The sequence below is a fragment of the Dunckerocampus dactyliophorus genome, chromosome 7 (assembly GCF_027744805.1).
Source record: "Dunckerocampus dactyliophorus isolate RoL2022-P2 chromosome 7, RoL_Ddac_1.1, whole genome shotgun sequence".
NCBI lineage: Eukaryota > Metazoa > Chordata > Actinopteri > Syngnathiformes > Syngnathidae > Dunckerocampus > Dunckerocampus dactyliophorus.
This window is the reverse complement of record NC_072825.1, coordinates 30815427-30841951: the sequence shown is the minus strand read 5'-3', so window position 1 is coordinate 30841951 and position 26525 is coordinate 30815427. Positions and strand designations below refer to the sequence as shown.

At 42.2% G+C, this 26525-nt stretch overlaps 2 protein-coding genes across 3 annotated transcripts in view; one reads left to right on the top strand and one right to left on the bottom strand.

The window, feature by feature from the left end:
• zgc:158689 (uncharacterized protein LOC791177 homolog) overlaps nt 1-15071 on the bottom strand; it is a 42928-nt gene extending 27857 nt beyond the window's left edge. Inside the window, exons 1-4 of the mRNA XM_054782504.1 lie at nt 14696-15071; nt 8626-8767; nt 8470-8545; nt 3461-3547 (exon numbers count right to left, since the gene is read on the bottom strand). Of these exons, the coding sequence (XP_054638479.1) occupies nt 3461-3547; nt 8470-8545; nt 8626-8673 (211 nt within the window). The 5' untranslated portion in view covers nt 8674-8767; nt 14696-15071. The remainder of the gene's footprint in view (nt 1-3460; nt 3548-8469; nt 8546-8625; nt 8768-14695) is intronic.
• Nucleotides 15072-19266: 4195 nt separating this feature from the next.
• si:dkey-283b15.2 (neuronal pentraxin-2) overlaps nt 19267-26525 on the top strand; it is an 11562-nt gene continuing 4303 nt past the window's right edge. The window contains exons 1-6 of one of the 2 annotated variants that reach the window (XM_054782505.1): nt 19267-19434; nt 19752-19817; nt 20077-20406; nt 22937-23617; nt 25676-26081; nt 26251-26489. In XM_054782505.1, the coding sequence (XP_054638480.1) occupies nt 23018-23617; nt 25676-26081; nt 26251-26489 (1245 nt within the window). In that variant the 5' untranslated portion in view covers nt 19267-19434; nt 19752-19817; nt 20077-20406; nt 22937-23017. The remainder of the gene's footprint in view (nt 19435-19751; nt 19818-20076; nt 20407-22936; nt 23618-25675; nt 26082-26250; nt 26490-26525) is intronic. The other variant, XM_054782506.1, reaches the window with a different exon arrangement.

Below are 26525 nucleotides of genomic sequence, written 5' to 3'. Positions count from 1 at the left end.
CTGTTTAACTAGTCATCTTACACTCACTGTTGGACACTGTTTAACTAGTCATCTTACACTCACTGTTCCGCACTGTTTAACTAACCATCTTACACTCACTGTTCTGCACTGTTTAACTAGCCATCTTACACTCACTGTTCGACACTGTTTAACTAGTCATCTTACACTCACTGTTCGACACTGTTTAACTAGCCATCTTACACTCACTGTTCGACACTGTTGAACTAACCATCTTACACTCACTGTTCAGCACTGTTTAACTAGTTATCTTACACTCACTGTTCGACACTGTTTAACTAACCATCTTACACTCACTGTTCTGCACTGTTTAACTAGTCATCTTACACTCACTGTTGGACACTGTTTAACTAGTCATCTTACACTCACTGTTCCGCACTGTTTAACTAACCATCTTACACTCACTGTTCCGCACTGTTTAACTAGTCATCTTACACTCAATGTTCGACACTGTTTAACTAGTCATCTTACACTCACTGTTCGACACTGTTTAACTAGCCATCTTACACTCACTGTTCGACACTGTTTAACTAGCCATCTTACACTCACTGTTCGACACTGTTGAACTAACCATCTTACACTCACTGTTCAGCACTGTTTAACTAACCATCTTACACTCACTGTTCTGCACTGTTTAACTAGTCATCTTACACTCACTGTTGGACACTGTTTAACTCGTCATCTTACACTCACTGTTCCGCACTGTTTAACTAACCATCTTACACTCACTGTTCTGCACTGTTTAACTAGTCATCTTACACTCACTGTTCGGCACTGTTTAACTAGTCATCTTACACTCAATGTTCGACACTGTTTAACTAGTCATCTTACACTCACTGTTCCACACTGTTTAACTAGTCATCTTACACTCACTGTTCGACACTGTTTAACTAGCCATCTTACACTCACTGTTGGACACTGTTTAACTAGCCATCTTACACTCACTGTTCGACACTGTTGAACTAACCATCTTACACTCACTGTTCAGCACTGTTTAACTAGTCATCTTACACTCACTGTTCGACACTGTTTAACTAACCATCTTACACTCACTGTTCTGCACTGTTTAACTAGTCATCTTACACTCACTGTTGGACACTGTTTAACTAGTCATCTTACACTCACTGTTCCGCACTGTTTAACTAACCATCTTACACTCACTGTTCTGCACTGTTTAACTAGTCATCTTACACTCACTGTTGGACACTGTTTAACTAGTCATCTTACACTCACTGTTCGACACTGTTTAACTAGCCATCTTACACTCACTGTTCGACACTGTTTAACTAGCCATCTTACACTCACTGTTCGACACTGTTGAACTAGTTATCTTACACTCACTGTTCAGCACTGTTTAACTAGCCATCTTACACTCACTGTTCGACACTGTTGAACTAACCATCTTACACTCACTGTTCAGCACTGTTTAACTAGTTATCTTACACTCACTGTTCGACACTGTTTAACTAACCATCTTACACTCACTGTTCTGCACTGTTTAACTAGTCATCTTACACTCACTGTTGGACACTGTTTAACTAGTCATCTTACACTCACTGTTCCGCACTGTTTAACTAACCATCTTACACTCACTGTTCCGCACTGTTTAACTAGTCATCTTACACTCAATGTTCGACACTGTTTAACTAGTCATCTTACACTCACTGTTCGACACTGTTTAACTAGTCATCTTACACTCACTGTTCGACACTGTTTAACTAGCCATCTTACACTCACTGTTCTGCACTGTTTAACTAGCCATCTTACACTCACTGTTCGGCACTGTTTAACTAGCCATCTTACACTCACTGTTCGACACTGTTTAACTAGCCATCTTACACTCACTGTTCGACACTGTTTAACTAGTCATCTTACACTCACTGTTGGACACTGTTTAACTAGCCATCTTACACTCACTGTTCGACACTGTTTAACTAGCCATCTTACACTCACTGTTGGACACTGTTTAACTAGTCATCTTACACTCACTGTTCCGCACTGTTTAACTAACCATCTTACACTCACTGTTCTGCACTGTTTAACTAGTCATCTTACACTCACTGTTGGACACTGTTTAACTAGTCATCTTACACTCACTGTTCCGCACTAATCAAAAGTTACAAAAATCTTTCTGTGTGCTAAATATTCCATGTTGGCCATGTGGCCTTTATACACTGGGTTCTCTACTTACAAACATCCGACTTGCGAACATTCAGAGATACGAACGCAAGCTGATTGGTCCATATTTTCATATATTTTGTCGAAAATTTCAATATTTTGTCATTTGAATTTGTTCGAAAATGGCGCTCTACAGTGCTCCCGTATCATCTACGAGGAGAAGAAAAGGAAGACCATACAAACGTCCATTGAAAGCTTCTTCAAACGTAGATCTGCTACTCCTGCATCGTCGTCACCAAGTGACTCGCCACCAATGCCTGCACCTTCGTCTGCACCTTCGTCACCAATTCCTTCCACCTCAGTAGTTTCCCCTGAACTACCTCTTTTAGAAGAGTCTAACGACGACGACGACGATGACGATTTGTCCTTTTTTCAATAACTCCTCCTCCTCCACCACAACGACGTATGCTCGACTACTCCTCTTCAAAGGTAAATAACATTTATCATTACGTATTATTATATCATTTTTATTATTGTTTTTTTCATTAATTATCCTGGTTTAATATTACTACTGCATCCAAACTCATATTTACATACATACACATATACTGTATATGTATACACGTACATGTAGTACCTATATCATTGCTAATATTACCTTTTGTTGGACTTACGAACAAATCGACTTAAGAACAGTCGTCTGGAACCAATTGTGTTCGTAAGTTGGGAACCTAGTGTATGTACAAATCTTTTCTTCACTTTAAATTTAGTGGGTTCAGTTTACATACCGGTGCGGAAATAACGGTATTTTTTTTCTCTCCTAAAATCAGGTCCTGTGTTTCATTCCAGTTGTAATCATGATCAGCAAATTAAAGGCAAAAATCACAAAATCATTCAATGATATTGAAAAATTTAAAGTAAAAAGTATCTTCAAAATGCGCTTGGTATCGCATGGATAACAACATTTGCAGTATTGCCCACCCCTACTATGCAGTAGCTGGCATCTCGCCCTCTGACACTCCTGCCCGCCTCCCCCGCTGTTTTTCGGCCTCACAATGAGATCATGTGGTGTTGTTAATCTCCCAACAATGAGCCCACTCTCTCCCTTTCCCTGTGTTCCTCGCTTTGTACATTTCCTCTTGTGTCTTCATCTCCTCCCTGGACAAACACAAAGCATGAGGCCCACAGACTCTTTCCTCACTCCCTACACATCAAGACCGAAAACCCTCTGAGCTGATTTGGAGTCTATAAGCGGCTCATTTTTGGATTTCTTTTTCCCCTCCTTTTTCTCAACGCCATCCTTCCCTGCCCTTAGCCCACTCACCCAGCTCCTTGGAGCCTTGGCTGTCGCTCGCCAGCTCTCCCAGCTTGACCAGAGCGTCAAAGTAACCCTTGGCGGCCACCGTCACTCCTGTAGAAGACAACAGTTAGCTTTTTTTAAAAAAATATTTTGAAGCTTACTTTTCACTGAACAGGAAGCCGCTGTGTGCAGGTTTTAATGTTGTGCAACAAGACAGTAGTTATGGATGTCGCTCTTGTGGTTTCACGCTGCTTAGCGAAAATGACAAAGTCAACAACACTACAACACGCGTCCACATAAATGAAATCACCCCTTTGGCGCTCACATTTTATGTCAACAAAAGAGGTGGACCATGTAGCTGGCCGACATGGACGGGTCTTCGACATGAACGGACTTAAACAGGATCCGCTAAATGTCGGATCTCAGATGTGCAACGGCCCTACGTTTTAAGCCTTAAAAGTCAAACCATCATCATGCGTGACGCCGTTTAGGATCAACAAGAGGAACTCATTCAACACCAAAGACGTGTTTATACGTATTTATCAGCCCGAACGAGCAATCCCAAAGACATATTCATACATCTTTTACGTTTTTTTGCGCGAGGGGCAAAAAGAGGTGATGACGCAACTGCACATGAATAGATGTGACTGTCACTGCAGTTTTAAGCCATAAAAACTAAGAGCTCGGCAGGGATCATTTGCATGTATTAACACACTCGACAGCAAGGAGGAAGTGAGAGATCGTGGAGGAGTGTAGCATGCAGAAGGATGTGAAGATTGTAAATCGTTCATGGTGAAAAGGGTAATTACAACCTCAGAACAGGGGTCGGCAACCCGCGGCTCCTTCTTGTGTCTCCCTTCGCAGAGCTCAAATATTTTTTTAACACCAGAGCGGGGAAATTGTGCATTTTTGAAAGGAGTTTAACATATCCGACTGTCTGTAAGGCAGTGAATGCATCCTGGCTGAGTTCTGGCTGCTGAGGTTTAACCAACGTACTATCACAACCACTCTAGTTGGCATTTTTACACACGTTTTTACAACTTGTGTATTCTGCTGTTGTAACAGGTCAAATTAAGGAAGACCAAAAATTTAAATGTTTATGAGCTGTTTTATGTTTTGAGGCTCCAGACAAGTTTTCTTTCGTGGATGAGGGGGCACAATGGCTCTCTTGATAGTAAAGGTTGCCGACCCCTGCCTATAAAACAACAAATGGCACTGATGAACTGATGAGCAATACGATTAATTAAAAAGCAATGGCAAAAACAAATTAATTTGTACAATGTTAAACGCAATGGCTAGTGAGGACTAGCATGAAAATAAATGAGGTGGGGTGTCAGTCACACCCTGGCATTGTAGTTGGGAGGGCAAGGTGAGGAGCGGGAGGATACATGAAAATGGAGGAGCATGTGAGAGTTGTCGGTCCAATGACTGGGAAATTTACTTTGATACATTGATGAAGTGAGAGTGATATGCCTTCTTTTGCTTGCCACAGAAGCAGCTCAAGTTTAGCCTACCATATCAACGCAAAGCACCCAGTGGCGAGTGCAGCCACAGCTAACATTAGCGGCAAAGACATTAGCAATTTCGCCAGCCATAGCACAGCTCTTTGACAAGCTCGAGTCAAAGAGAACACAACACGCATGAGCAAGTCTGCAACCCACAGGCTGACGAATGGTCTTGCCAAGTGAACAGCGATGATCCACAGGTCCATACAGTGTAAAATGAGGGGTTAACAGAGGTGTTGCAAACTGCATCCAGTGACTCATCATACAAGCCACGGCGCAGGACTACAGTGGAGACTAAAATCAGCAAGACGTACAACGGCGGAAACAAAAAACAAAAGGATTCGCTCAACTGTGCTCACTGACGTCTCAGCTGGTTCAGTGTTCAGGGTTAAGATGGTTCTTACTGTTTTTTTGATGTGATAACATCAGTGCTATACGTGGACCTGATGTTTTATTTTATTTTTATTTTCTATTTACAGTCGTCCCTGGTTTACGGTGGTTAATGGGTTCCAAACCCGACCGTGATAAGTGAATTTAAAGTAGGATTTAATATTAATAAATTGAATATTTAACAAGAAAACCTGTGTATGTCTTTCTAAATATGTTGTTTTTACCATTATTAGAACCGTGTAGATATGAAATAACATAGTTATTACAGTGACCTTTACACTCCTGTTATTCTTTGTTTACACCACATTGCTAATACACAGGCTACGGGATCACTGCAGGGACACAACAGACGGCCATGGCTTAAAGCATAGCATACTAGGGAGCAAACTAGTTAGCCTCCAGTTTATTTATTCTAAACTTAACAAAAGGGTTTCAAAAGGAGTGAAAAGGACAAAGTAGGGAGCCAAAACATTACCACTTCCACACGGCATAGGAGGAGAACTTCTTTTTCCACTCTAGCATGTTGGACATGCCATGGCTGACTACATGCAGTGTGAAAGTAATGTCATGTAAGGTAATGTCTCATCAATATAACATTACTGATGCCTAGTGACCAGAATGCTACATATGACTTGTCTTTCAGGATTTGTTGACTAGAAATAGGCCATAGGGGGCCATGCTCAAACCACCATGTAGCGAGGGACGACTGTATTTGGTGATTGACAAAAGACACAGCAATATTCCCGCCTGGTGGTCAAAACTAAATGTTGCAGGCAGCACTTGTGACTACAGTCGTCGATTGCAATATCGCTCCCTCGCTATATCCCGTGTTTTATCAGAAATTCATGAATAAATTATGGCTGTTGGTCTATTATCAGTCAAAACATATGTAATTACAAGTGATAGTATTGTGGTTACTAGGCGGCAGGAATGACACAAAACATTGAGACGTTAGCTTACGTGACATTACCCAAACACTGCGTGAAGTCATGAAGTCAGCCATGGCATGTCCCACATGAGTGAAAAAAAGTTCTCCTCCCATTCCGTGTGGAAGTGGTAAGTTTTTGACTTCTTGAGTAACTAGAGGAAATCAATTCGAGGCTAACTGGTTAGCTCGCTACCTAGCGGCCGTGTCGAGTGCCTGCATCACAAGAGTAGCGCAATGTTACGTCAACAATGAATAACAGGAGGGTGACGGTGACTATAGACAAGGTATTTCATGTCTACGGGGCTCTAATAATGTTAAAAACTGTATTTAGAAAGTCATAAACAGGTTTTATATGTCTGACTACAAAAATACTCCATTTATTCACAGTGAATCCTGTATCGCGGAAATTCATTTATGGCGGTTAACCAATTAACGGCGATAAATGAGGGACGACTGTCGTCTCAAATACAGCCGAATGCACATGGCTCGGAATGCATCTGTTCAAGTCTGTTAAAAACACATTACTTTATGAAACCACTTATTTTGGTGATACATCAACATTTTCATCTGCCACAATGATGTCATGGATTTAAATGAAAAGTGAGGGCTTTTCTCTGCAATGTTTAGATGCCATTCAAAGAAGAGATGAATTAGATCAATTAATTACAAATTAATCCATCCATCCATTTTCTATACTACTTCTCCTCATTAGGGTCGCGGGGGCATGCTGGAACCTATCTCAGCTGACTTCGGGCGAGAGGTGGGGTACACCCTGGACTGGTGGCCAGCCAATGGCAGGGCACATATAGACAAACAACCATTCACACTCACATTCATACCTATGGACAGTTTAGAGTCTCCAATTAACCTAACATGCATGTTTTTGGAATGTGGTTGGAATGTGGGAGGAAACTGGAGTACCCGGAGAAAACCCACGCACGCACGGGGAGAACATACAAACTCCACACAGAAATGCCCCAGGGGAGAATCGAACCCTTCCCGATCTCCAGACTGTGACTGTGTGGCCACCGTGCGGCTACAAATTAATTACACGTCATAATACATTAATCTCTCGATTTTTTCAAAATCTCGACAGCACAAAAATGACACTTGTATCGGTCGTATACTGTACACTTGTATGATATTTAAGAATGTTAAAATATTACTCATAACTTGGGCTGTACATTTAACTCATTCAATACCAAAGATGTATTTATAAGTTTTTATAAACCAGAGCGCCTGATCCCGAACACGTATTTATACCTCTTTTTGTGCAAGAGGCAAAAAGAGGTGATGACGCAATTGCACACTGTTAGAGCAATTTTAAGCCATAAAAACGGCCACAAGGTGGCAGAGGCGCATTTGAGAAACGCTCGGCATGCGAACTTGAATGGAAACAATCACACCTGACAACAAGGAGGAAGTGAGAGAACGTGGAGGAGTGTAGCGTGCAGAAGGTTAGGAATTGTAGGGAAATTTTAACGCTTGCACACACACACAGTTCAGTTCCAAATGTGAAAACTGCAAATAGTTGATGGTGTTGTATTTGTAAATAAATTGCTATTATGATGCAAAACAAGCCTTTGTTGTGTTGTTTATGTTTGTATAGTTGTTTAGATATTTGAGCTGTCACAAAAGCAAACAAATATGTGTCAAAGTGAATGTTATGCTTGACATGTATCTTTTCACAAAAAACTGGTTTCTCTTTTTTTTTTGTTGGGAACTGATATTTTCCTGAAACTTACCTATGTTCTACTTCTGATTTCCAAAGAATGGAAAAATGTAGAAACTAACTTTTTTTTTCCTGATGAAAGACGAGTCTAATCCTTCTTTTGGTAGGTTCCATGTTTATATAACCATACAACACAACATTCTGTGTGTCTTGAAAGATCAGTCAAAATGGTCTAAAATGGCAGCTACTGTCGGGGTTGTCTCTTGAAAAATGTCTGGGATTGAATGAGTTAATTACAGATCATAATACATTAATCTCAATGAAAAACAAGGACTGTGCATTTCATTTTAAAACTTTAAATGTCAATAAATTTGACAATATTCTCTATGGGAAAAACACTTGGAATCCAACCAGCATGTTAGAAAGAGCTATCAGTATGAGGAGATAGCATGTCGTTAAGCATGACAGGCTTGGTAAAGGCAGACATTTTGACCCACGGACTCACATAACCACTATTTAGACTACGCTTGCAACAAACCTGTGAGGGCTTTCTCGTAGTGTTTCCCCATGGTGACAAAATTCTTCAAGCTGGGATTGAACTGATCCAGAATGCCCTGTTGGCAAACATAAAGCTCAAACGTGTGTTGCAGCACTGTGTAGAAACTTAGATCTTGAGATAATAGAATCTTCGTACCTTGTAGACATTCTCTGTCATCTTGTTGACCTCGTCGGTTCGTGACATTGTGCTACTGTCGCTTCTGACGCTATGGATGTTGTTGTTGGTGATGCCGCCTCTTCTTCCTCAGGACGCTAATATTTACTGAGATGAAAGCCTCCTGGAAGAAGACAGAAAATTTATTTCATCTTTCTATCTCCAACTAGCATTCCAAGTGTGTTTGTGGAAGTACCATAAGGAAACCGGTGTATAAGCCGAACGTGTCCACGTCATGAGTCACGCATGAGTCCCTGAGGACCAGGCAGCTCTTTATTTACTAACTCTCAAAAGGTACCTTGAAAATAACAAACAGCAGCTATTTTAACATCGACCCATAATGCATTACTGCCACAAGAGCAGTTCATTGGAGGACAAGCAACACAGAAAATGGTGGATGGCGCTGCAAGGCTGCCTCTGTCCACCAGAGGGAGCCATATGAGCCCGGAGGTAGGCTGACGTCATTGCAACGCTTCAATGAATGTGTTGCTCAGACGCAATGCTTTATAGGAAAACTTTGAAAGTACATTTTTTATTTCAACGTCATACTAGTATCTCTTTGTATATTTGTCTTTTGAGTGTTAAGTTGTGTCAGACTGCTATGTTGTTCTACTGTTATATATACTGACCTCCTGCGATTCCCAATGGGTTGACAAGCTTGTTGTGAGTGCACTGATAGCTCCTGCTACAGAAAGAGTTAGCCTTTCCTCACTGACTCGTGAGCGGCACAGTATTTAAACAATTAGCAGTAGTTCTGAAGTAAAGGAGATGTCACAAGAGTAGAATTTAGCCATAGATTAGCCGCACCGCTGTATAAGCCACCGGGTTCAAAGTTTAACAAATAAAGTAGCGGTTTATACACCGGAATTTACGGTACTATACATGTTCTAACCACAGTCTCCTAGTCGCATGTGGGTGTGGTCTACAAAAGCAAATAACTGCCAGGGACTCTAATTAGCGCAAGGTCCAAAAACATTGATATTAACAGCTGTGGCTGTAGGCAACCTCCTGATATAGTTTTTAATCACCTCTACCAGATGGTAGCAGCTGCAGTTGAAGCGTCACAAATGGTCAGCCTCCGGCAGCTTTATCTACCTCTGCATGCGTTTTAAAACGTTGGTCGCGCTGCTCAGCTGTTGGTGTGAAAGTCATGTGTGTTACCCAGTGGCAAAGCTCCAGGGGTGGACGAGTTCGCCCTGAATTCCTCCAGGCTCTGGATGTTGAGAGCTGTCTTGGCTGACACGTCTCTTCAACACTGCGTGGTTGTCGGGAACAGTACCTCTAGATTGGCAGACTGGGTCATGGTCCCTCTTTCGAGAAGGGTGACCGGAGGGTGTGTTTCAACTATAGGGGGGTCACACTCCTTAGTCTCCCTGGGAAAGTCTATTCCAGGGTGCTGGAGAGAAGGGTACGACCGTTAATCGAACCTCAGCTACGGGAGGTGCAATGTGGTTTTCATCCTGGTCGCAGAACACTGGACCAGCTCTACACCCATGCAAGGGTCCTGGAGGGTACTTGGGAGTTTGCCCAACCGGTCTACATGTGCTTTGTGGACTTGGAAAGGGCATTTGACCGTGTCCCTTGTGGTGCCCTGTGGGAGGTGCTCCGGGAGTACGTGATTGGTGGCGCGCTACTACGTGCCATTCCAGCAGGAGCCTGGTTGGCATTGCCAGCAGTACGTCCAGCCTGTCTCTGGTGAACGTTGGCCTCCGCCAAGGCTGCCCTTTGTCACCCATTCTGTTCATCATTTTCATGGATAGAATTTGTAGGCGCAACCAAGGCATTGAGGGAGTCCAGTTTGGGAGCCTTAGGGGGCCATCTTCTGCTATTTGCAGACGATGTGGTCCTGAAGGCCTCATCGGGCTGTGACCTTCAGCGTTTACTGGGGCGGTTTGCATCTGAGTGTGAAGCTTCTGGGATGAGACTCAGCACCTCCAAATCCCAGGCTATGGTTCTCATTCGGAAAAGGGTGGATTGCTCCCTCCGGGTTGGGAATGAGGTCCTGTGGAGGAGTTTAAGGGTCTTGTTCATGAGTGAGGGAAGGTTGGAGTGTGAGCTCGATAGGCGGATCAGCGCAGCGTCTGCAGTAATGCGATCGCTGTACTGGACCGTCGTGGTGAAGAGAGAGTTGAGCCGGAAGGCAAAGCTTTAATTTACTGGTCAATATATGTTCCCACCCTCACCTATGGTCATGAGCTTTGAGTCGTGACCGAAAGAACGAGATCACGGGTACAAGAGCCTGAAATGAGTTTCCTCCGTAGGGTAGCTGGACTCAACCTAATAGATAGGGGGAGGAGCTCGCTCATCCGGGAGGGGCTCAGAGTAGAGCCGCTGCTCCTTCAATGGTGAGGAGCCAGTTGAGGTGGCTCAAGCATCTAGTCCTGATACCTTCCGAACGCCTCCCTGGTGAGGTGTTCCGGGCATGCCCAGCCGGGAGAAGGCCCCGGGGCAGACCTAGGACAAGCTTAAGCAATTATGTCTCACAGCTGGCCTGGGAACGCCTTGGTGTCCTCCCGGTGGAACTGGAAGAAGTGGACTTCCCTGCTGAGACTGCGGTCCCCGCAACCCGGACCCAGATAGGCGGAGGAAAAAGGCTAGATGGATGGATATTTTTGTAGTTATAGCATAGAAAACCTGTTTATCACGTTGTAAACACGGGTTTTAACATTATTAGAGCCCTGTAAACATGAAATAACGCCCTATGGTCACCTTTACAAGTCTATTATTCTTTGTTTACATCACATTGCGCAGGCTACGGGATCACTGCAGGGACATAACAGACGGCTGCCGCCAGCATAGCAAGCTAGCGAGCTAACTAGTTAGCCTCTCCAATTTACTTAATCTAAACTTAAGAAAGTGTTTCAAACGGAGTGGGTAAGAAGGACAAAGAAGCCAAAAATTTACCAATTCCACACAGAATAATAGAACCTTTTTTCATTCAATCTCAGCCATGGCATGTGTGAAAGGTAATGTAATCTAATGTCATGTCTCGTAACATTACTGATGCCTAGTGACCACAATACTACATACAACTTGTCTTCAAGTATTTTGGACTAATAATAATAGACCATAGTCAACCACAAAACAGTGATCATTTAATAACTCATTCAATCCCAGCCATATTTCAAAAGACGACCCTTCATTTTAGATGATTTTGACCGATCTTTCAAGGCCCACAGAATATTGTGTTGTATGGTTATATAAACATGGAACCTACCAACAGAAACATTACACTCCCATCTTTCATCAGGAAAAAAAGTTTGTGTCTACCTTTTTCCGTTCTTCAGTAATCAGCAGTAGAACATAAGTAAGATTCAGAAAAATATCAGTTCCTGACTAGAAAAAGGTTTTTGTAAAAAGATACATTTCAAGCAAACTATGACACATTTTTTTTTGCTTTGGTGACAGCTCAAATATCTAAACAACTATACCAACATTAAAAAAGGGTTGTTTTAAATCAAAATAACAATTTATTTACAAATATAACACCAACAACTGGTTACAATTTTCACATTTGGAACTAAAGTGTGTGTGCACGCGTGTGCGCACCCGTATGTGCGTGTGCATGCGTTTCAAATTCCCTGCAATCCTCCTTGCTCTTCCACTTCCTCCTTGCTGTCGAGTGTGTTTTTACATGCAAATGATCCTTGCTGAGCTCTTATAAACGCACTTCTGCCACCTTGTGGCCATTTTTAGGGCTTACTGTAAAACTGTTATAAAAGTGATATCTATGAGCGTGCAGTTGCGTCATCACCTCTTATTGCCTCTCGCACAGAAAAACATACGATCCCAACACCGATCCCAAAGACGTATGAATACGTCTTTGGGATCGGTGTTTGGGTTTCTAAGAACGTATAAATACGTCTTTGGTATTGAATGAGTTCATTATTTTTTGGAAAAACCGCCATACGGCGAGGGGCATCTGTATAACTTTTCACCTTTTACGAATCCTTAGATTTTTCTGAAAACGTTTGGAGAGCCCTGGTGTATGCGATAATAACAAACCAACTGGAGAGCATTTAAAGGTCAAAGCATCCCAATGTCAAGACACGAGCGGATGTCTTGCATGACTAAAAGCAGATATTTTCACATGGATCTCCTCCCAGGCCCAGCAGGCCAATTCCAACACTATCGCGCCGCACCACTGTGACAATCCAAATATTTCCCTACTTATGTGGTCTTAGATAAGAACAAGAGAAGATAGACACAGGTGTCAGAAGGCTGGAAACACACAGAGGATGTCCAGTCTGGTGGTTTGAGGGTAAAAATGTGTGGCCTTTGGTTTATCATCAGAGCGAGATTACAGGCAAGACGTTGACCCAGATCAGCTAATGCTGTATGACACCAAGAAAACAGTTCCAGACTCCTGCTCATTAGGGCCACCCGGGCTCACCCTGTCATTTCTTATACAAAGTGAAGGAGGGGGGAAAAAAGCAGAAGATTAAAGCAACGTGAGCAAGTGGTGTTGGTGAGAAAAGCTGCTTCTATTCTCTTGAGGATTGCTTGCTTTTTAGCATACAAGAAGGGAAAGTCTGCAGGTGGCTGGGCGCTGACACAGAAGACGCATTCATGTGCTTTAGCCTCTTGTGCATGTGCGTGCTGGAGGGGACTAATTGCTGCATTTACACACGTTTGCTGCAAATGCAAACATCTATAATCTTTTCACATCTGTTTTTTTTTTTAAGTTAAGAATAGCAAAAACAAAACACATATTGCATCAATGCAATATTTTAGTGTATTACTGAAAAAAAATCAACAAAATCAACATTGTGTAGCCCTTTTTATGGCAATTAAGCTCTTTAATGTTGGTATAGTTGTTTAGATATTTGAGCTGTCACCAAAGCCACTTCCTTTTAGACAGTAGAACCATGTGACTTCTTCCAGCCAATCAGCAATATGAAAAAAAGGCTGACAATTCAAACATTAGAAATAGTCAAACAATTACTAATAAATCATTACATTAACCATAATGAATATCAATATTTTATATTGGTAGCTTACCAGAATAAATATAATCATAGAAAATAAAATAAATATGTACACGAATACAACAGAAAAAAATACTAACATAATTTTCTGGGGTTAAATTTGTATTTTGCAACTATTTTGTTGAGTAGGAAAATAAAATAAAGATAAATAATAAATAAGCTAAAATAAAGTGGAACTAGGGAGGACATGCATTTCATTATAAGCATGTGACTCCTCCCAACCAATCAGCAATGAAAAATACTGATAAGTGAAATGTTACAAATAGTCAAATAATTATTCATTTTAAAAAAATTCATATTAAAGCATAAGAATACAAATATTTTATACAAGTATCTTATAATAAATATAACAAATCAAATTAATATTAAAACAAATGTAAAAAATAAACACAATTATTTAAAGAAATACAACAGGAAAAAGTACTTACATAGAAAAGATGTTGTAGTTTTCTGGGGTTAAAAAGTATATTTTGCAACTACAGTATATTGATGAGTAGGACAGTAAAGTGGAAATACACACACATTAGAACTTCATTAGAAGATAGAACCATGTGACTCCTCCCAGCCAATCAGCAATTAAAAATGCTGGCCAATAAAAAGTTGGAAGTAATTATGACGAGTAAATTATACTGATATATTGCTGTTATAAATATAGCAATAATCATTTCAAATGTTTTGAAAAACGGACGGTACAAGAGTTTTGCTGTTTTGTAACGTGCTAGAATATTTTTCTGGGGTATAAATTGTGATTTTGATGGGTGCCAAATAACGGGACAGAGGGTAGGAAGCCCAGTTTATCCACAGTACCAATAAAGCACCACAAGTAAAGTTAGAATTTGCAATTTATGTAACATTAAAGCAGGCTGCTGAATCCCCCAAACATGAAAAAACATGCACAAAATAGGTTGATAATGATGTTTAAGTATGAAATATAGAAGATATAGATATATATATAGAAGTATATATATAGAGAAGTGATGGTGGTGTAAAATGCAGCCTGATGCTGTTCTTGTACAGCAAGTTCACACAGGACCCACAAAAAAGTCCAAAAATGAAGTGGTTACCTTGTTTTAATCTCATTGTCGGAGCGTAGAAAGACTTCCTGTGAGCGCCGATGGATGAGCAGTCCAGCACCCCCTCTTCTCTTTTCTTCCTATATGAGGCTGGCTGCCCTCTCGGTGGGTTAGTGGGGGGTTGTTTCATCCAGCAGGGCACTAAATCTCAACTTCCCTCCACCCCTTTTTCACATGGCCCTCTCTCTCTCTCTCTCTCTCTCACACTGTCGCTTTCCCGCAACACAAGAAGAATGGAGGTCAGATATTTGGTGCCGTTCAGTACCGCTCCTCATTACTGAGCCGATTATCAAAATGCCTTCACGCCCGCAACCCCCCTCCAAAAAAGAAAAAAAAAAACAAGCAGAAACTGCCTGCCCTCCAAACTCCAGCCAGCTCCCCATAGCAGTGGCTTGCCCCCCCCCACACACACACACACTGGGGCTGAATAACAATGAGCTGACAGGACCTCTTCTGAATAGCAGCAGGAGGAGAATAATGACTTGAACTTTTTAAGCCAAAAAAAAAAAAAAGGTCCAGGCAGTGAGTACAGGCCTGCCTGGCCCACATAGATGAGGAGTAGCACACATTCCTGCTCCCTAAAAGGCCCACAGTGGACAGGAGGAGGTCTTTCCACTGCAACCATGCCGCAAGCTAATAACTTGTAGACTAAACAGCGACGAGGCCTCGCTTTCGCGTACGCTGCTCACCCCTCCACACGTCATCGTGGCAGCCGTCAGCCATGTACAAACTTTTCCGCCGAGGGCCGCATACTGAATTCAAATACTTTATTTGATTGTGATTAATTGCAGTTTGTCCACAGTTACTCATAATTAATCGCAGATAGAATGTTTTTTTAATCTATAATAATTAGGGATGTCCGAAATTAGCTTTTATTGCCGATGTCCGATATTGTCCAACTCTCATTTTCCGATTCCGATTTCAACCGATACCGATGTGTAACATTGCATATCTGGTGTCATGGAATTAGTACATTTGTGGTGACTAGGCCTGTCACGATAACAAATTTTTCTGATCGATAATCGCGCTATGTATTATTGTCGATAATTGATATTGTCAACAACATTTTTGAGACCGTTTTTTTCATTCATTATTGTCATGAGAGGTGTAATTCACATGTGAACCACTAGATGGTACTCAAGTACAGTGTACCTGTGTGACCACTGTGTGACCACTACAGTGTACTACTGTTTGTGCTATTTCGTTTACACGTCGGTGTTCATGCACTCACCTTGTTCATTCTGTTTAAGACCAAAATATCCGCGCTGTCGGCCGTGGCATTCGCCTCAGAAAGCATCGCTTCTGTGCCTTCATTCATGTTAGCGTGTGCTGCCTCACGACACTAACTGCTAAACCCTCTGTATCTGCTCACTAGCGGCCCCGCCTCCACAGAGGCTGAATGAGGGCCCACTCTCTCCGTTCATTCCACTATAGAACCGATGCGCTCACACAGATGCAGAGTGAACCCTTCTGTCATCCAGCCTATGTGGCACAGAGAGACCAGCAGACGAAGCACACACATACACGCACATGTCGATTTATCGAGAGCGTTGTAATTATCGACCTGTTTTGTTTTTTTAATCGTTCAATTAATCGATTATCGTGACAGGTCTCGTGCCCCACAATATTGTTTTAAACATCCAAGTGTACTTCCCTTTTCGGGTTGTTGCTTGTTGAGTCGATTTGAGAGTAAAGTGAGTGGTGCCACCTACCTCGACTCCTGTCTCGCTATGAATCGCATCTCCATATTTGGTGACCCTCGACGTGGGCGAAAATGTGAACTAACAACAGAGACTAACAACGGTGTCCTGTGGGGGGGTGCTCCGGGAATATGGGATTGGTGGTGCGCTACTACGTGCCATTCAGTCCTTGTACAACCGGAGCAGGAGCCTGGTTGACATTGCCAGCAGTACGTCCAGCCTGTTTCCGGTGACCGTTGGCCTCCGCCAAGGCTGCCCTTTGTCACCCATTCTGTTCATCATTTTCATGGACAGAATTTCAAGGCGCAGCCAAGGTGTCGAGGGAGTCCAGTTCGGGGGCCTTAGGATGTCATCTCTGCTATTTGCAGACAATGTGTTCCTGATGGCCTCATCGGGCTGTGACCTTCAGCGTTTACGGGGGCGGTTTGAATCTGGGGCATGGTTCTCAGGGTGGATTGCTCCCTCCAGGTTGGGAATGAGGTCCTGCCACAGGTGGAGGAGTTCAAGTTCATCTCGGGGTCTCGTTCACGAGTGAGGGAAGGTTGGCGTGCGAGGCCGCAGCGTCTGCAGTAATGCGGTCGCTGTACCGGACCGTCATAGTGAAGAGAGAGCTGAGCCGGAAGGCAAAGCTCTGAATTTACCCCCCCATCTATGTTCCCACCCTCACCTATGGTCATGAGATTTGGGTCGTGACCAAAAAGAAGGAGATGGCGGATACAAGAGACTGAAATGAGTTTCCTCCATAGGGTGCCTGTACTCACCCTAAGAGACAGGGTGAGGAGCTCAGTCATCCAGGAGGAGCTCAGAGTAGAGCCGCTGCTCCTTCACATGGAGAGGAGCCAGTTGAGGTGGCTCAGGGCATCTAGTCCGGATGCCTTCCAGACGCCTCCCAGGTGAGGTGTTCCGGGCATGCCCAGCCGGGAGAAGGCCCCGAGGCAGACCTACTGTAGGAATTATGTCTCACAGCTGGCCTGGGAACGCCTTGGTGTCCTCCCGATGGAGCTGGAGAGGGTGGCCGGGGACGGGGAAGTCTGGGCTTCCCTACTGCGACTGCTGCACCGCGACCCAGACCCGGATAAGCGGAGGAAAATGGATGGATGGATGAATAAATCATACTGTTTGGTGGTTGAATACGGCCTAGAAATAGTAAAAAAAATATGCATATTTAAGCAAATTTGAGTAATCTTTTGTCTTCAATCAGCATTTTCAAGCAAAGCCTTGGCTAAATGAACTAAAATACAAATATAAGGTATTCATTCAAAGACGTAGCGATGATATGCAGTATCCTCCACAGGTCACTAGATGTCAGTAATGTTACATTGATGAGGCAATAGCCACCGCAGGAAGTACTGTACAGAACAAGAAGTTCAACAACAAGGAACAAGGACCCCTCCCAATGCTAACATGTGTGACTCTATATTATGTCTTATTTTCTCTCATTATGTCTACTATATTGGGTAATAGGAGTCTAAAGGCGACTATAGGGGTGTTATTTCATGTCTAGAGGGCTCAAATAATACTAAAAACTGTATTTATAAGGTCGTAATCAGGTTTTCTATGCTATGTATTTGAATAAATAATTAATTCTACTTCACTTATCAGTCTGGAAACAATTAACACCCATAAACAAGGGTTGCCTGTTCGTTAAGGGTGTCACAAGACTCACAAGACGAGACGAGACGAGACAATGCAAGAGATTGGTTCTGCAGAAATGACACGAGATGAGATTTTATCATTGCTTTCAAGAAAAGCACAATGACAAAAAATATGACAATATATTACAATCTTCTGCACTCTGTGTATATGCTAGCGGCCCCGCCCCACCAATTGATCATCTTGAAGCAATGGATGGAGTGCAATACTTGGCAGCGACCAGCAGAGGCGCTGTTGATTCAGTGTCAACTCGTGGGGGGCTGAAGAAGACCTAACATGAATCTATGATTTGTTACACAGCCATTCATGTGACTGAACTGAATGGCAAGTAAAATTTCACATAAAAGTAGTTAATTTCCCACAGACGGCAGCACGGTGGGGTCGTGTTTCGCGTGTCTGCCTCACAGTCAGGAGCCCCAGGTCTGAATTGCAGTTGGAACATTTGTGGGTGGCACGGGCGACTGTGAATGTGAGCGCGAATGATTGTTTGTGTTTAGTCCAGGCTGTACCCCACCTCTCGTCTGGGATAGACTCCAGCTCACCTGTGACCCTAAGGATTTCCCCCACACATTGATCATAACAATTTGGTCAACTGTCCAAAATAACATTAGGCATTCTGTAATTCAATATTGTCCTTAATTTAAAAGAAAATGAATTATCCATACACATTAATCATAGCAACATATTATAATAGTGGAAAATAATTACACACTAATGAATAGTGTCCCTATTGTGTACAGAAAAGGTAAAATTAATCCCAAAATTCTATTCTACCTATAGAATCATAAAACTCCGCTAACCCATGTTGGCCACCAGGGGGCAGCAGATCTCCACCAATGAACCAGTGATGGAAATTTCGGCTCTTTCTACAGAGCCAGTTCTTTTGGCTCGGCTTCTGTCTCCCAAGCGGCTCCACAGATTTTTTGTTGTCTCAATTTAAAAACCTCCATGAACAGCTAAAATAAAATATTATAATGTTATAAACATAAAGACCCATCTCAATAGACAAATTTGGTAAAAATAGGTCAACTCTCTTCATGCAAATTTCTCACAAACGAATCGGCTCTAAGAGAACCAGTGTGCTCAGTGTGGACACTACGACGCCGCCACACATCTTGACCAATGACAATCGCCTCTAACAGAAAACTGACGAGGAAAAAAGTAACCGGCTCCTGTCGTCAAGGAATCAGCTCTTAAAGCCGATTCGTTCGCAACCGACACATCACTACAATTAACTTCAACTTGTTAGCCTTGGCAAATCCACACTTTTGTAGCTATTAGCATACAAATGACTCACGTTTCCCGCAGGCTTCGCTCATGTACAACACATCAGGAACATGATAACACCAGATTATTGGTGTTTCCCGTCTGAAGAACGTAGGTCCAGCACCTATTAGACAGTTTTGGTTTGAATAAAACCACTGCTCCATCAACTTCGCCCAATGCTAACTCGGCTATCTACGTCAGGCTAATTTAGCCAATAGAGGTCACGGTTAAATTGTGATTAAAAGCCACCTGTTGAGCTTGAACTAAACTGCGTGAATGTGCAAAACTTAGAGAATGATGAGTGACAATTGGAAGACACCTGTATTGAATACTGCTCAATCGCTTTTCCCCCGTTAAAATACATATTCACATGCTTTATCGGCAAAATGACTACCCGCAGTTGAGGACTTCCGCGTCTTATGTTGTAGTTACAAGTTTTCTCCAGAGGGGGCGACAAATAGCAACAGTAACTGCGACAAGAAGCTCAACCAAAAGTAAGTTGGATGTCCTTACGTTCTCCATATACAATACAGACATTTTGTTACTGTGTGAAAGTCCTAATGTTATGAGAAAAACGGTCATAATTTCACAAGCAAAACAGGCAGGCTACTTCCATTGGACTGTTATGATTCTAGTTGGTGTGGACGGTTCCATATATGCCACAGTGATAAATATAATTATCCACCTTTTTGTGTCTTCCTGCAATCTGTGTCTGTCTTACTATTTACTGTCTGTCTATTTGGGTGTGTGAAGCACGCGCGTGATCTTCCTCGACCTTTTAAAGAGGCCATGTGTCCTGTGGCGACCTCGCTCGTGGACCAGGAGCCAATCGGGTCAGTCGCTCGCGTGTCAGGATGTGTGCGAGCCACGCCGTTGCCAAGGCCGCAGCGTCAGGTTGGAGGTGCAGCCTGTAGGAGGTGTGGTCTTCCCAGAAAGCACCAACAAGTGGGAGGAGGAGGCGGGCGAGACGTTGGGGAAGGGATTGAAAGAATCTCCCTCGGAGTAAATCTCTCTCAATCTGATTAGTGTGTGACACACTCACTACAACTTGAACTGTGTGGACACACAACAACGCAACAACAGGTAAGAACACCTCTGATTATTTTTACATGAAACATTTTACAAGAATAAAGTCAAAATATTCCAAGAAAAAAATCATCATTTTGCGAGACTAAATTTGGGATATTTCATTTTTAAAAAGTTGTAGTTTTGCAGGAATAAAGATGTAATATTAAGAGAAAAGCATCATCATTTCACTAGAATTAAGAGGAAATATTATGACAACAAAGGTCATCATTTTAAAAGTAATGTTACAAGAAAAACAATCATTTGCCAAGAATAAAGCCTTAATATTATCTTAAAAATTGATAATTTTACATCAAGCCATCATTTTATGACAATAAAGTGGAAATTATGAGAAAAACGGTCGTCATGTGACAAGAATAAAGTTATGTTCAAAAGGCATCATTTTACATCACCTGAGCCGTAACATTACGTGTAAAACAAAATCATCATTTTACGAGAATAAAGTGGAAAAATTACGAGAAAAACAGTTGGAGTTTCACAAAAATAAAGTGTGAATATTATGTTAAAAAGGCACACGTTAACATAAATTATCCCTAATATTATGTGGAAAAAAGTCATCATTTTACGAGAATAAAGTGGAAAAATTCTGAGAAAAACAGTTTGAGTTTCACAAAAATGAGCCATAATATTATGTGGAAAAAAGTAATCATTTTAGGAGAATAAAGTGGAAAAATTACAAGAAAAACAGTTTAGGTTTCACAAAAATAAAGTGTGAATATTATGTTAAAAAGGCATACTTTTACATAAATGAATCCATAATATTATGTGGAAAAAAGTAATCATTTTATGAGAATAAAGTGGAAAAATTACAAGAAAAACAGTTTAAGTTTCACAAAAATAAAGTGTGAATATTATGTTAAAAAGGCATACTTTTACATAAATGAATCCATAATATTATGTGGAAAAAAGTAATCATTTTATGAGAATAAAGTGGAAAAATTACAAGAAAAAGGTCGCCATTTCACCAGAATACAGTGGAAGTATAAGCCTGAACTTTCCAAGTATAAATAAAGTCTTAATATTACCAAAAAAAGTAATCATTTGACATAGAAAAAAAAGTCCTAATACTTTTACAAGCATAGGGTTGTGGGAAAGAAACATTAGATTTCAATATTTGTGCTAAGAGATGGTTATTATTGGTTGTTTTATCATCACACAGCATTTGATAACAAAGTCATGCAAGACTAAAGCTGTTAAAACTATTACTATAAAATGATGTATTACTATAAAACTAGTATAAAGAAAAAAAATGATGTTGACATTAATCCTTAATGTGTGTTTACACTTTGGAGGAGCTTTTAATAACAAGTCTAACCACACTTGTCAGGGTTTCAGAGCGCTGCTTAAATATCCACCTGGGCCATATGGCGCCACGAGCTCGCAGTGATGGATTACCACACACACACGAGAGACCTTACATGTTAGCACCAAGTTAGTGATGGCAATTAGGTTAATTGGGGTAGCGCCAGGCTGTGATAAACTGGGGGCTCAGGAGGTGAGCTCGGTGTTGACACGCTTCTCCACTTGGACCATCTGTCTCCGCTCTTAAGCCCGCCAGATCACAAGTGCAAGCCAAGCACAAACCATCTTCACTACAAAGTCCGTCTGAGACTGAAAAGATTGACTGACCGAAACATGAAATGCATTTCTGCCGTTAGACATTTTGGACTAGATTAAAAATGCATGCTGTTGCATGCGCACACACACACACACACACGCACACCCACACACGCGCACACACATCCATACAGTAGGTCACTGAAATCAACAGGTGGTCAGTGAAGTATCATGTGTGCGCCACTTGAAAGTGCCGTGTTTAATATTTCATATTTGTTTATGGCCACATATACGGGTAGACACATGCATCAGCGCAGGATAGGATAAACATCCTGCTAGTATCAATCCCATACTCATACCACCCTTGGTATCGATACCATGACAATTTATTTACAAATATAACACCACACACTATTTACAATTATACAATTTTCACATTTGGAACTAAACTGTGTGTGTGCATGCGTGCGTGTGTTAAAATGTCCCTACAATGCGTAACCCTCTGCACGCTACACTCCTCCACGCTCTCTCACTTCCTCCTTGCTGTCGAGTGTGTTAATACATGCGAATGATTCCTGCCGAGCTCTTATCAAATGCACTTCTGCCACCTCGTGGCCGTTTTTATGGCTTAAAACTGCTCTAAACGTGACACCTCTTTTTGCATCTCGTGGAAAAAAACAAAACAAAAGACATAAATACGTCTTTGGTATCGAATGAGTTAATGACATAAAAGTGAATAATATAGTATTATTAATTCTAATATTATAATATTAATCTGCACGTGTGGATTTGTTATGAAAGTCAAGTTGTGTTTATGTTTGACAGTGGTTAACTTCTTTTTACGCTTGTGTGACAGGTAAAAATGTTAACATTCTCAAATTTATGAGATAAATCACTTTTAATGACATAAAGGTTAAAAATGCAAATGACTAACTCGCATGTGTTTTGACTTTTTCTTTGGCTTTCTTAGCGACTCCCATTGTTGAGTGAGGGACCCAGGATTGAATCCTAAGATGTTGCTTCTTCACCTTCCCGATGCATCCTTGCTGGAATGTTTGAGGCTAAAGTGAGGATGAAGATGATGAAGTCGCCGCTGTCATCCTCCCTCCTGCTGCTCCTCTCCCTGCTCCTGTGGCGTTCCTCCTGCGCTCCAGGTTCAGACTTTCATGACTTCTCCAGCGCACACCCACGCTTCGTGTGCACCCCTATTCCGGCGGACGTGAACCCCTCCTGCTTCCCCGCGGCGGACGTGGGTGTAGGCGGGGGAACCCATCAAAGCCCGCCCCCCGTGGGATGGTGGGGAGCGAGCGAGGAGGCCAAAGCCAGCATCCTCCACCTCAGGGAGAGCCTTGTCCGCCAGAAGGAGACCATCCTGGACCAGAGGGAGACCATCAGGGAGCTGACAGCCAAGCTGGCCTTGTGCGAGGGCTTCGGGGGGGCAACTCATGACGAACACTCCTCGGATCACGCCTACCCCGACATCAACCACCACTATGGTAACCTCATAACTGACTCGCTGCACTCGCCCTCGGATGGAGCTCACCACCAGGAGAAGGACGTCAAACATGAGAGCTCAGGGGACGGGCCGTCCTCGCCAGAGCAGATGGAGAGGATGCTGCAGGCACTCAAGGAGAGGCTGGACAACCTGCAGGTGAGTTTAGTGTCTGGCTTGGGGCGTGATCACAGATGTCTGTCAAGTGATGGAGGGAGGGTGTGCGCGGGTCTAAGATCAGTAGTAATTATGCTGATCTGCCTTGACTGAGAGGTCATGAGGACAAAGCCTGGATTACCTGGCAGGCGCACACACAGGAAGACAATCAACCAACAGTGACTGGCCGTCAATCACGGTCGCCCTGGGCCGCTTGGCACAGTCAACACAAACTCATTATTCTTTTCATGAAAATTAATACATTCATTTATATTACTTTACAATCAATCTTTTTTTAAGCAGCACCGTGACAAGAAAGAGGTGATGATGCAACTTCACACTAATGGACCGATGGCACTTTTAGAGCAGTTTTAAGCCATAAAAACAGCCACAAGGTGGCCGAAGTGCATTTGATAAGGGCCCGGCAGAGATCATGTGACTGGAAGAATCACATATGACAGGAAGGAGGAAGTGAGAGAGCGTGGAGGAGTGTAGCGCGCACGAGTTTAGATAGTTGAGCTGTCACAAAAGCAAAAAATCTGTGTCAAGGTGAAAGTAATACTTGAAATGTATCTTTTCACATGTATCTTTTAGTTGGGAACTGATATTTTCCTGAAACGTACCTATGTTTTACTGCTGATTACTAAAGAACGGAAAATGATGAAAGACAAATCTTTGTGTTGGTAGGTTCCATGTCTATTAACCATAGAACACAATATTCTGTGTGCCTTGAAAGATCAGTCACAATGGTCTAACATGGCCGCTACTGAAGAGGCTGCCTTTTGAAAAATGGCTGGGATTGATTGAGTTAACATGTTGTGTGATGATAAAACATTCAATAATAATAATCTTTTAGCGCAAATATTGAAATGTTATGTTTTCATGCTATCAGTCTATTTCCCCACAACTTTATGCTTGGAAAAATATTTGGACTTTTTACTAAAAATATTCAAACTTTTTCATGTCAAATGATTACTTTTTTTTGGTAATATTACAACTTTATATTGGAAAATTCTGACTTTTTCTTGTAATATTTAAAGTAAGTTATGCTTCTTTTCTTGTAAAGTTAACTTTATTTTTAGACAATTAATGGTTTTCTCATAAAATTGCAAGATCATGCCTGTAAAATGATAACTTTTGTACATAATATCAAGGCTTTATTCTCATGACTTTCCTTCTGATTCTCTCATATTAATATTTCCACTTTATTCTCTTTATTCTCTGACTTTTTTTCCACATAATATTATAGCTTAATTGCTGTAAAATGATGCCTTTTTAACATAATTTTCAAAATAATATAGTTTTAATGGAGTGCAGCTTTAGTCTTGAATGATGTTATTAAATACTGTGTGATGATAAAACATCCAATAATCATATTTTTATAATCATATTGAAATGTGAGGTTTGTTTCATTATATTTCCACAACTTCATGCTTGTAAAAATAGGACGGTTTTTAAAATAAAAATATAACTTTTTTTCTTGTGAAATGATGACTTTTTTTGGTAATATGATTTTGGAAAATTCTGACTTTTTTGTCATATTTCAACTGCATTTTTGTAAAATTATGACTTTACGGCTGATTTTCTCATAAAATGGCCCCATTATTCTTGTAAAGTCATAGATTTTTAGATAATATCCCAGCTTTATTCTCATAAAATGATGACTTCTTTCCCCACATAGTATTCATGTCAAATGATGCCCTTTTACATAATATTCAAACTTTATTCTTGTAAAATGATGACTTTTCCCACAGTGAGTGTGTAAACATGACCTTGAATGAAATATCAAAAGGTTATTCTTGTCAAATTATGATGTTTTTGTCATAATATTTGCACTTTCATCTTGTAAAATGATGTTTTCGTATAATATGAAGGTATATTTTCTGTCAGTGCAAAGTAAGCTTCAACATGAAAAAGGTAGCGCCACTGTCTAGGGCTGCACGAGTGCTGCTTGACAACTGGGGAGCTGATGTTCATAGAGGCCAAACATGAATTCCCTTGCTGTCGGTAGTTAATGCTAACCACACAGTGTGCTAACATGCCAACGTTGTTTTGACTCAGCAGAAGAGGAACTCGTCGCTCACCTCCTCCAGCTCTCTGAGGCAGCTCCTGCAGAGGAAGATCCACGCTCTGGAGGAGCAGCTGCACCAGCGCACCGCCGCCCTCAGCGGCCACAGCGACCGGGGGGACCAGAACAACCGCCACCATGCTGACGACCATCGCGGGCACATTGACGACCGTACGGACGACGACGACCGGGCGGTGGGAATCAACCGCACCGGACAACACTTTGACCAGCACAGCGACGGCCGCCATGATGGAGACAATGAGGACGCTGATGATGGTCACGACGGCAACGAAGCAGACGGTCACGCTTACATGTCGCACACAGGATACAGGGAAGCATCACATGGAGGATACCACCACAACAACCTGGACACCATGCTCCACCAGCTTCACCTGGCAGGTACACAACACTCTACTTGATGGACGCATGGATGGACATAAACGCATGGATGGATGAATGGATGGATGGATGGATGGATGCGTGGACACATGTATGGATGGACGCATGGAAAGACTGATGGACGCATGGATGAACGGGTGGATAAGGTCCAGTGTGTTTTTACCAACAGGTTCCAAGAGTGCGGAGGCCTTCCAGATCAGCTTCCCCATGAGGACCAACCACATGTACGGACGCATGAAGAGCACGCTCCTGCAGGAGATCTTCGCTCTGACGCTGTGTCTCTGGATCAAGGCCGGCGTCGGGCACGCCATGGGGACGCCCTTTTCCTACTCGGCGCCAGGACAGCCCAACGAATTGGTGCTGATCGAGTGGGGGGGGAACCCCGTAGAGCTGCTGATTGATGACAAGGTGCGTCATGACAACCACTGGGGGGTGGAACCTACA